General features: G+C 37.3%; 1 protein-coding gene across 3 annotated transcripts in view; it reads left to right on the top strand.

The window, feature by feature from the left end:
• PTPN3 (protein tyrosine phosphatase non-receptor type 3) overlaps positions 1–12,211 on the top strand; it is a 133,184-nt gene that overhangs the window by 49,694 nt on the left and 71,279 nt on the right. For all 3 annotated transcript variants that reach the window (XM_074576352.1, XM_074576353.1, XM_074576350.1), the window contains exon 8: positions 8,264–8,384. In XM_074576352.1, the coding sequence (XP_074432453.1) occupies positions 8,264–8,384 (121 nt within the window). The remainder of the gene's footprint in view (positions 1–8,263; positions 8,385–12,211) is intronic.

Below are 12,211 nucleotides of genomic sequence, written 5' to 3'. Positions count from 1 at the left end.
TTTGGTTTTTTTTAATAAAAACAAACAACCTTTCTTTTTAGCTAGCTGAAGGGCTTTCTGTTGCTGTTTGTATGATGACTGTATTTATTCTCTGCGTCAGCAAAGAATGGAACATTTAATAGAAAGATGTATTCCCTTAAAAACATAGTTTTTGTTTTGCTACCAGGTTGTTGCTGTTTACTTACAGATGATGGCATTGGAAGGACGTTCTCAAATCTGAGTGTGTAGGTCTCCTTATCTAGTCATGTTTGCTAGGATTCTTGTCAACTTAAATTGTTTTAAATAGTTTTCTTTTGGTGTTCTAATTTCTAATCATACTAATTAAGGAGACTTGAAGGTCTTGGATACGAGGTATCTGCTTATTAAAAAGACGTTGTCTTAAGTTGCCATGGATCAGTTCTACCTGAGCTTTTTCTTATTACTGCCACTTCTTGGTGTATTTCAGGCTGCTCTCTTCTTATGTAACTTCCCTTGTATGCAGAAGGGGAAATCATTGTTGTCTGACAGCCTTAAGGTTATTTATTTAAAAGGTGGAGCAGTTGTCACAGATATCTTTCTGTGACTTCACAGAAGTCTGACGTTTGATATTTCTGCTCTTGCTTTTTAACTATAGTTTTCACATGTGGCAGTTGTATGGTTGACCTTCACGGGCTTTGTCTGAGTTTTGCAAAGGGACAGTTGATGTCCGTTGTGCTGCTGGAGTGCTGCTGCTCTGTATTGCCCTTTGCACAGGTGCTTGCATTCAGCACTGTGATTCTGAAATAAAGCCCTGAGATGTTGCTCTGCACCGTTGTGGCACAGCCTGTGCTGTCTGGTGGTGCTAAGTTACGGGGGAATGCAAGTGGGTGTGAATACTGTGTCTAAATAGCATGTGACTAAACTTGATTACCAATACAGTTCAGACACTTGAAGAATAAGTTGCTAGCTTATTATCAGTAAATGTGCTTTGACAGAAATGATCAGTGGAATTTGAAGTCCTTTTTTAAGGAGAACTTATTAAGGTACACTTCAAATAATTCTGAAATTGTTAAGCCTGAAGGATACTCTCATACTGAAAAAAGGCAATCTAATGATAAATCATACGTCTCGGGTATTTACTAGTGTAAAATGGGAATGTTATACAGTCTATAAAATTAAATAAAAGACCTATGTAGTGTGTCTATCACTTTTCTTCATTTAAAATGTCACAAAGCTAATTTAGCACCCCTTGTTTTTTATCACTTCATGTAGTAATATCCCATTTCCAGAACAGTATTTAAGTGACTAACTATTGGTATGTAAGAAGTCCCATGGGTTTGGTGGGAATATGCTCTTACGTGCGTAAATCCTTTGCTGGGTTGGGCCTTGAATCTAAAGCGCGGCAACAATGCCAACAAAAAATCGGTTGCTCAGTGATTCATTACGACTGCGGTCTTTTTCTTACCTCCTGTGATATTGTTGCCCTCCCAGCTCTGCTTTGAGAACTAGGAGGTTTCTGTAGCATACTGCTATCTATCTTTGGGAGTTTGTTCCCAAACTGTTTGCTTGAGATTCAAATGGGCTTTAATCTTTTCTAAGAAAAGGAAGGCTGGTGAGAGTGAGGGTTCAAGGAAAGCTGAGCTTAGTGTGCAAGTCCCTCAGGAACTAGACATAAGAGTTAGAATTCTGGGTACACCAGAAGGCTGAGATTCCAGAGGAGGAGGTGGGGTGTAAGATTTAGAGGAACATCAACAGCTCTGCAGTGGGAGTTGCATCACATAATTTCCTCATCAGCTTTCTTCTTGCCTGACTCTTCTAACTTGCCTTCATTTTGCCCCTTTCTCTGTTTATAGAAATTACATTGAAATGTCAGACTTCCTAATTTATGCACACCTGCCTCTTTTCATAGCTAGCATTTGGGTATTTTTCTCTGTGTGTGCTCCTCACCTATGCTTTTTTTTTTTGAAGTGAAATAGTGCTCAGAAGGACATCATGTAAGCTGAGAAATTTGCTTAGAGGTCAGTTAGGTTGTTGCTACTCTCCAGGGCACCTGTAGCCCTTATGCCTCAGAACCAAAATCAGACTGGATGAACAAAGAGAACTTTGAGCTGAATTTCCAGAGTTTGAAATTATTTACCAGATGTGTTGGGTAGTCTAAGGATTGTGCGTGCCCCTTCTGTTCTTCTGAAGCCTGCAGCAATGCTGTTCAGTCACAGGTACCTTTTATCGTGTCTTACAGTACCTGCCATCGGCAGTACCAGAGTGTTATCTGTATGATGAAACTCCCAATATAAGAATCTGCTTGGAGAGATTAATTGAAATACATGCCTGTTTTCTTCCATATGGTTTACTGTGGTCTAGGTTGCTGCTCTTGAGCTTGCTAGCATCTTTGTTCAACAGATCTTCTAAGACTGTCCTGATAGTTTGTATACAGCAGCTCTCCAGCTGGTTTGGACTCTTTTCCCTTAATTATATTTTACAGTTGTGCTAGGCAACACAGAGGCCACTTTAGAAGAGCATTACTTCACATATTGTTTGTTTGGTGTTCTTCCACTGTGCCACAAATAATTTTTTGAATCTTTAACACTTCAAAACAAAGTACAATGCTGTAATCTCTGGAGTGGAGAGCGCTAGATTGGGATATTGGCCAGTGCTGTAACTGAAGGAGCTGACTTTCTACAGTACCTCGTAGACTTGATACTGTTCTTCTGTATGTTTAAGGTGGATGGTCCTATTAAGTATTTTTGTGTAACATAACTCAAAAGGGGAACAGAACAGTTACCCAGCGTCAAAGTCTATGTAATACAGTATTATGATAATGAGTAGTGGTGAATGCTGAGAGACAACATACATGACAGAAGATCAGAGTAGTTTTAAGATGCATTAGTTCTGCAAAACCTCTTAATGTTTTGGGAGTACCGATAACTCTTCCCATAAGTCTTTTATCCCCCTACTTTTTCAAAATGAATACTCTTTGTACTTTGGATTACGCTTTGCTTTTCTCAGTACTTTTTCTGATTGTGACTGTATGGTTTCTGAAGTATATGTCGTATTTGAGATGCAGAAATAGCAACTCAGTATAACTTATATTTTCTAATTTGTTTTTTCCTTTTCCTTGTGTTGTTTTTTTTGTTGTTGTTGCTGTTTAACTGTGGCTGGGTTTTGAGCTGCTGATTTTTATTTTTTTTATTTTTTTAATGAAAAAAAGGTATTACAATGACTGACACTTTTTTTTTTCTTGAGTGGTAGTAGATAACTTGGAGACCAACATTGTGTATGTATCTTTGGAATTTTTTTTTGCAAATGTTCCTTTGTTTTTATTAATGTCTGATTTCTTGTTCTGTCTTACCACAAAGTGACCAGTTGTCGTAAGTGGTCATAAGCAGCTGTTTACAGTCATCTCTAGATTGAACCTTTTTTTAAGGGCTCTTGAATGTGAAGCGTTATTTCCTTTTACAAAACAGGCTAGTTTTATCCACGATAGCTGGTTCTACTTGTCCAGTAGGGACATCACTCTTACTCAGTGCTTGAGTGGGTTAGAGTTTGTGCTTTTGTCCTTATTTGGATACAGGTTCTACTTGTTGAAACACCTTTCCTTCTCTCAGCATCCACTTATAAGGGTTTTGTTCCTTTTTGGAGTCTCTCTCTGATAACCATTTTCAACATGGTGTCTTTAATCTTTACATCTACATGGATTTTGCTCATTTCAATGCTCCTTTTTAGTCTTCAATAAATGTCTACATTTTTATGTTGGTTCTTTGAAACTGAATTCTGCAGTAGTGAATTATTTTCCCATTCCAGAAGCACTTTCATACCTGAATACTTTGTAGTTACTGTTGAGAAACAGTAACTGCTTTACTTTATAGTGTGCGGTGCATCATATTTCTTCTGTTCTCTATTTGTGCCACAAAGTGGTCATTTAAAATGTCTAAACTGATTGAACTGTACAGATTAGGAAGTATGTTTTCTTTTTGTACCTCAGTGTTCATATGAAGATAAATTTATTGTTAGACTTTAATATTATATTTCACTCTTATCTCAGCATGTCAGTCATTGTTGCTGTCCTAATTTGGAGGCTAGTCATGTGACCCTAACTATGTTTTCATCCTGGGTTGCAATTTTATACCTGAGGATTTTTACTCCTTGATAGAAGTTAAATTAGTTCTATAATTCATACGCTAGACTTGTCCCATTGTTTGGTTATTTTCTGTTCCACTGGGAACCTGATCAGCTTATGTAATTATCCTCTTTTAAAACCAGGCAACTCGGTTCACTTTTGTGCTCTATTCATGTCACCTAAAATATTCAATCCTGCAAAAAGTTATGAATTTAATGTCAAACTACTTGATTATTTTTTTTTCTGGTACACTTCTCAGGTCTTTAGAAAGTTGATATTAAACCTGTATTCAAGGACTAGTTTTTGTAGGCATTCCTTTGGACCAAATTGTCCATATTATCAATAACCGATTTCCCATCATGCTTAGCCAATGGTGATTCATATATTTGCCTTCTGACATCTCTAGTTAGTTGAAATGCCCATATGCAGAAATAGGTTCTTGTGATATTAATTTGTATGCAATTTTTTTATTATTGTTTACAAGCAAACTCAACAGAATTGGAGACCAACTTGTCTTCTGTACTTTAAAGGATGCCACGTAGTTGGGATATATAAATCGATCATTTCTGTTGTCTGTCATCCCTTTGGTTTGCAACTCAAAGAAGAGTCTGGCTCTGTCTTTATTGCACCCTCCCTTTGGGGTAGTGGAAGGCAGAAATGAAATCAGTGCTGCCTTACCCTAATATATAAGACAACTGACAAATGAAAAAATGAAGCCTCAGTAATTACTGTAAGAGTTGTTGGCATCAGTGGCTTTTTTTTCCTTCCATATGTATCAGATCTTACCACTATAAAGCTCTCTTTTTTTTTCTTTTTTCTTTTTTTTTCTTCCCCTTAATGCAGCAATATATCTGGTACTTCTAGGGAAGATTCATATGTACCCAGAGAATTCCTATTGAAATATATCAGTGCTACATGAATACACTTGTTCCTGGTCTTCCTTCCCTCTGTATCTGAAGCTCATAAAAATGTGTACTTTTTTTTCATTTTAGTTAGTCCTTTTGATGCCTTCCTGCACAGAAGTCTTTCTGCTGCCAGGAGAAACAGACAAAAATATATATACCCATCACACTGTTCTAACTGAGCAAACTCTTTTACAAAGTCTGAAAAAAAGATGGCTTGTTTAGGCTTCCATAGTGCTTCAATAAGGCATAGGCAGTTCAAATCCCGTGTAAAGATCTATGGTCTCCATATCTTTATTTGTTTCTCAAGCATTTATAAATTCTTACTGTTTTTAAGAGCTTATACAACCGCTGTTTTGGTAGGTCAACATGGGACTTAATCCATGGGAAGTTATTCTGTGGCTACCTGGCTGTTGTGCTGCTGTTTTGCTAAGAGTTTATAAAACAAATGTCCTCTTTTTATTGAATATGCCCTCTAAATGGATGGTCATCACATTCCCTTCTTTAAAGCCTTTCATATTAGATACAGAACTCTAAAGTACAAGAATCTGATATTCAAATAACTGTTTGGGTTTTTTTAACTCCTCGTTGGTTCCATTTTCTTTCATTTTACTCTGTATTCGTTTCCAGTTATAATGAATTAAAGAGCAATAGTTGGCTAGAATGGAGAAAGGTAAAAATAATCTTTTTTTTTTTTAACTTTATCCTCATTGAGTTGGTATCTGCTGGCTCATGTGATCAGAACAGAAACTATGCCAGGAGCAACTCAGATTAGAAATAGGTCTTTAATATTTCTTGCCCCTCTGCTCTCTTCTGGAGAAATCCATAAAGAGGTAGAAACCTCAAGGTTTTTCTTCTGAGGTCTTAATATGCCCTAACCTTTTTTTTTCCCTACTTGGATAATTAAATCCTGCACAAGATCATTAGTCTTCCAAGATGTCTACCAATCAGCATTTATAGTTTCTCTTCAACTGTGACAGTTGGCTGGGGAGTTGGAGAAGCAAATAGTGCTCTAAATGGCTCCCCTCGTTGACATGACCTCAGGTAGCTAGAAGGAAGACGAAAAAAGACCAGAGCAACCTCCATATTTGGAAGATGAGCAAGAAGACTCTACCTCATAACGCATGAAGGAACAGCAGTTGCCCTCTTTAGAGAAGGTAAAACTACAGTAAAAAATTTTTTTACCTAATGCAAATAAAATTGAAGTGGACAATTAAGTTGTCTTATTCCTGTCAGTCTGGTCTCTTCCTGTTGACAAGAATGTAATTCAAGCTAGTCCAACAACCCCTAAAAAATGCAGACTGTGTTTCATAGAAAAGATGGCTTGTGTTAATGGCTCATAAAGGAAAGTCTTCAATCGACTACTGTAATCTGTGAAACTACGTGCTTTATTTTTACGCTGTTATTAACATACCTACTTTGTTTAAAAAGTTCTTATTTTGTTATTTCATTGTTATTGCCCTTGTCTTGGCAGAGACTTGAACTTTTGTTAATGTATAGATGTTCCTAAAATTTATTTCAGTGTCTTGTTATACTTCTGGACCTTCTGTCTTGGTTTTTTTGTTTTGTTTTCTTCTTCAGAGAGATACTATTTGACAGAAGTGTTCAGATACGCATTTTGGTTCTAATGGTAAATATTTAGTCTTTTGTCAGCCATTTTGCTAACTAATTTAAAATTCAGGCTACCTTTGAAAAGAAAGGGTAAAGCATTGCAGGGACATCTCATCTGCATTTACAGTAAATTACTTACTGTTTATCATTCCACTTTTTTTATTTAATTATTTCCCTTGATGTTGACAACTAGTTGTGCAACTATATTAGTTTCTGACCGCGTTTGCCTGGGAATTGTTTTGTATCACAGTAGTTCTGTTTCCTAGACCATAGAAATCATGCTTTTTGAATATTATATGTTCAATGTTAGTTATCCCCTGCATTAAAGATACTCCATAGTTATTGTAGCAGTAAGTTACAAAGTCCAGAACTTCCCCTACCCCTCAGCCTGAATCATTTAAATTGTTCTTTCATGCTTTGCTTTTTCTGGAAAATAATGATAATAGTATGGTTCCTAAAAGTATGTTCTTTAACTTCGATTTAGTTGAGGAGCTTTCTATGCTGAATTGTTTGCAGTCTATACAAGTACTTTATTTTGTGTTAATTTACAAGTTGTACTAGTAACTTCTGGGAAGCTTTAATGCTTTATAATAACTCTTTCATGCTCCTTAGGGAAAAAGCAGATTAGTACAGGTTCTAGTGATTTGCTTAAACATACCATCACTTTTAGGGTTTAATCTCTTCAGCTGTTTAATGAAAAGACAGATTTCATGGAATATGGGGTTTGAATTACTTGCTTAATTGAAACTAGGTGAATTTGTGGCAAATAGGCAAGTACTTTATGTAAAGCAACCTCCCTGCTGCCCCAAACCTTGCATATTTATAACAAGTAAAAGGTTTATGTATGTTTTCTGGGGTACAAACTTAATGCTGAACTAGCTTTTAAAGAAAACTTGCATAGGCTGAGGCTATAAACTTATGGTCATTTATACTTTCATTTAGTTTCCACCAACTATACCACCAACTGTGGATAAGAATTAGCTTTTATCTAGTAACTATTTAAAATTATTTACTAATTAGTATCATTTTTGAAGGGATAAAACTTTTTTTTTTAAAGTTTATTTACTTTTGGTAGCAACTTGGTAATGTTATGTGTAAATCAGCAGTTATTTCTTGTGCTTTAAGTAACTCATGTTCAGCTGAGGCAAGATGAACACTTGAATTGTTAGGACAGAGCCACAGTTGGTAGTTTGAACATTTTACCTGACAGTTTGAAGACTAGATGCTTTCTAAGTGACAGATCTTGTTGAAGACTTCTAATATGTTATAGTCAAGTAAATGTCAATCAACTTGACTTCATTTGCCATCTCTTACTGAAGCAGTTTGATTTCCTCTAATGTTACACTACCGCACGTCTGTGCTGATGTGGTATTTAAGGCCTCTCTGGTGGTGTTACAGCTTGTGACGCAAAAGTGGGGCTATATAAGTAACTACATAAAGTACTAAGTCATTTAATGCCTGAAATCATAGTTATGGTAAGCGTTTTTTGAAAAAAATCTTTTTTCACTGATGTCATACAATTCCCTGTGTTCAACACTTCTAGCCTGTTGGGAAATAATTTGTGATTCCCGCATTTTCCCATATGCGTACATGTTTTAATGAGGAGAAGGAATTCCTTCTAAATAATAATCAATTAACTATGAAAACTGTATATGTGTTTCTTGTTTCCTAACAGCACAACTTGGAGACTATAATGCTTCAGTACATCATTCAGGATATCTGTCAAATTACAACTTTATACCAGAGCAGAACAAAGATTTTCTTACCAAAGTAGAATCGCTACATGAACAACACAGGTAACATTAACTTTTAGTTCTCTCTCACCTCTTGAGTTTTTAAAGAAAAAAAAAAAATGCCAAAAGGAAGATTCAAGTTCTTAGTAGTTTCATTACAGCAGATGGGTTTATTTCATATAGCTTCTATTAAATGAAATACTCGGTTTTGTCATGTAGGTGCTTGAATAATCATATACAGAGTATGATGCCTATGTGTTAAAATGTTTAAATAAATTTCTAGCTATAACAACCAGTAGATCAGTCCACATTATACCTTGTTAATGGCAACCATCTAGAATGCTGTACTAGATGTTTGAGGGTTTTTTTGGATCAAGAACATTTGACTGTTTTTCAAATCCTATAGATCTCTCTTTTTTTTTTTTTTTTGTCTATCTATGGGGACCCCTACCCCACCATGAAACACTTCAATTAACATTGTGCTTTCTCTCCGCTCTCCTAAGTGTAATATAAAGGCTACAACAGATTATTCTAGTCAGTCCGCTGCTAATTACGCTTTCTTACTCTGCTGATTTGTCTCTTGTAAGACTGCAGCTTTAGAATTAGTGGTGTTGATCAGATACTCACAAGCTGAATGCAAATATGCCAACCTAAAAAATTGTCTGTGAGCATTCAAGCAAATGAAATCCAAATCTCTGTGGACTTGTTCTCTTTGTCTGTATCTTTACTGCAGCAGAGCTAGTTCCCCACTTTCCTAGTTTCTTTGATTTATACCCTGAAATATCTCCATTTTCATCTCCTCCTGATATTCCTCGACTCTTTTTGTCATCTTTCAGTACTCTCCCTCTTGTTTTTTTTATTGATAGTAGGTGTAATGAGTAGTTCTGAAGTTCTTCTGTGCTGCGTAGCAGTCCAGAACATGCATGTTGCTTTGTCATTTATGGGGCGAAAGAGAGGTAGCCATTCAACTCAAACTGCAGTCATTCCCTCTGTGTAGGTACTAATCTGGACTGCTTTCCGAGCGGTTCATGTTCAGGAACACAACAGCTGACACCTCTACTCCTTCCAAATTAATTTGCAGTTTCCAGTAGGCTCAGAAATTTTTAGAGGGGGACTTGCAGACAGGCATGAATAAATCTGCTTGTCTTTAGGAATCAATAGTCTTGGAGACCACCGAGGGAAGATTCTGAAGAGTCTTGAAGTGGTTGGGTTGAACTCGTGTGTTTAGTGATCTCATAGCCAGCAGTATAAAATCGGTTATGTCCTGCAGAGAAAAGACTAGAAGTTACCATTGGTTCAGACAAAGGTGTGGTAGGGTCAGTTGGAAAGACTTCTTTCTTTTCTGGGTCCTTTCAGTGAAATTTACGCTTTCATTGAGTCTTTTCGGTAGACTGAAGCCTTGACGACTGAGAAGTTTAACTTCTGTGTTTGAATTCAGGTAGGTGGTGGTAATGAAGTTCTGAATAAAAATACTTGAGTAGACAAGGCTGGGAAAAATGTTTCTTTATTGTTTTAACACCTTTTTTGAAACTCAGCTCTTCGTGCCTATTTATTTCGGAGTGCAAGGAGAGGTAGACAAACTATTGTGTATCCTGGCAGTATTTCTTGCATCTTCCTTTGGCATTCATAGTGAATACTTATGTCTGAGACATGGTTTTGACTAGATCACTGCCAGTAACATACCTGACAAGAATGGTTCTTGTGTTCACCAGGCCTTCTGAGAAGGAAAGACCGTAAAGGAGAATTTATCTTCTTACAGTTTGAGGAGAACAGTGTTGTTTTAGAATGAGATTTCTGCTGATCTGGAGTAAATATTATTTGTTGTAGACCATATGGGATATCTGTAAATTATTATCCCTTTTAAATTTGCACTCTTAGATTACAGGATTGCAAAGCCAGCCCTGTAAACATCTATCGTTTTTCATTCTTTAGTATCTATCCTATGGGAAACTTTCACAAAGGAAAATTAAAGGGCTGGAATTGCTGAAACATGATATAGACTTGAGAAGCCATAGAATCATAGAATGGTTTGGGTTGGAAGGGACCTTAAAGATCATCTTGTTACAACCTGTTCCAGTGCCTCACCACCCTCACAGTAAAGAATTTTTTCCTAATACCTAGTCTAAATCTACCCTTCTTCAGTTTGAAACCGTTACCTCTCGTTCTATCATTACATTCGCTGATGAAGAGTCCCTCCCCATCCTTCCTGGACGCAATAGTCCAGGTGGGGTCTCACCAGAACAGAGTAGAGGGGCAGACTCACCTCCCTTGATCTGCTGGCCGCAATTCTTTTGATGCAGCCCAGGATGCGGATGGCTTTCTGGGCTGCAAGCACACATTGCCAGCTCATGTTGACCTTCTCGTCCACCAGCCCCCCCAAGTCCTTCTCCTCAGGGCTGCTCTCAAGCCATTCTCTGCCCAACCTGTATTTGTGCCTGGGATTGCCATGACCCAGGTGAAGGACCTTGCAATTGGTCTTGTTGAACTTCATGAGGTTCGCATGAGCCCACCTCTCAAGCCTGTCCGGGTTCCTCTGGATGGCATCCCTTCCCTCCAGCGTGTCAACCGCCCCACACAGCTCGGTGTCATCGGCGAACTTGCTGAGGGTGCACTCAATCCCACTGTCCATGTCACCGACAAAGATGTTAAACAGCACCAGTCCCAGTACTGACCTCTGAGGAAGGCCGCTTGTCACTGGTTTCCATGTGGACGTTGAGCCATTGACCGCAACCCTTTGAGTGTGGCCATCCAGCCAGTTCCTTATCCACCAAGTGGTCCATCCATCAAATCCATGCCTTTTCCAATTTAGAGACCAGGATGTTGTGTGGTACATATTATGTCTTGTCTATTGTAGCTCAATGCAAGGTTTTTTTAGCTAGTTTTTGTGCAGTTTTGCAAATTCTGAGAAAGTAGTTCCATGAACATGTTCATATTAGACAATATTCAGTGGGCAGTAAATAACCATTGAGAAAGCAAGTCCTGTCATACTAAACTGTTATAGCTTCAGAAATTTTCCTTCTGTGTTCATCCCTAAATCCATAGATTGTTTTTTTCTGTAAGTAGTTTATTCTAACAAGGTTTTCTTACCATTTTTCACTTAGTACATAAGTAGTCTGAGGTCTTAGGATGTGGATATTATACAAATTGGTAATGTTTTCCTAGTGCTTGCTAGATCTAGCCATTGGTTTGAGGAGAAGGATGCATTTGAAACTTCATATGATGCTTATATTCCAGGTGATGTTTGTTAGCCCTTGGGTATCAGCAGCTATAAAAATTGGAAGGAGACATCGAGACCAGTTTTCTCTTGCCTGTTTCTCACCAAGTTTCCTCTTGCTTGTTTATCTTGACAAGTAACTACCACCAGCTTAGGGACCTCAAGGTTTTATTTCATCTCTAATTGAGTAGGGAGGTCTAACAACAACAAGAAAAAACACCTAAATTGGTGCTGAGATACTTTTTCTTGTTGCCCCTTCAAGATATAAGGCTTGATTGGTCTGGTGTAGATGGTGTATACAAATTGAGAATTAAAGTTTGTTGGTATGCAACAGACTTTTCCCATCTTTCTGAACAAGTTCTTGATCAAAATTTAAAAACTGAAAATAATATACTCTTGGAAACATATTCAGCATCCTGTTGTATAATAAAACAGTCATTTTGTGTTTGTGTTTTTTTTCCTCTACCTTTCTGACACAGTGAAAGAGATAAGGTCTACTAATGTTTTTTTTAAAATCAAGGTGACAGCAGTCACTGTAGATGTAGATCTGAGTAGGCAGTTTATCTCAGGATCATGAACAAACAGCTCTTTTTTCTTTTTTTCTTTGCTCTTTTTTCCAATATTGTGATATCCTCAAGCCACACTGCTGGCAATGGCTTTCCAGTTCAAGGTAACT

This window comes from Larus michahellis, chromosome 2 (assembly GCF_964199755.1).
Source record: "Larus michahellis chromosome 2, bLarMic1.1, whole genome shotgun sequence".
Taxonomy (NCBI): Eukaryota; Metazoa; Chordata; class Aves; order Charadriiformes; family Laridae; genus Larus; species Larus michahellis.
The sequence above is the reverse complement of the archived record's forward strand: the minus strand, read 5'-3'. Positions and strand labels throughout refer to the sequence as shown.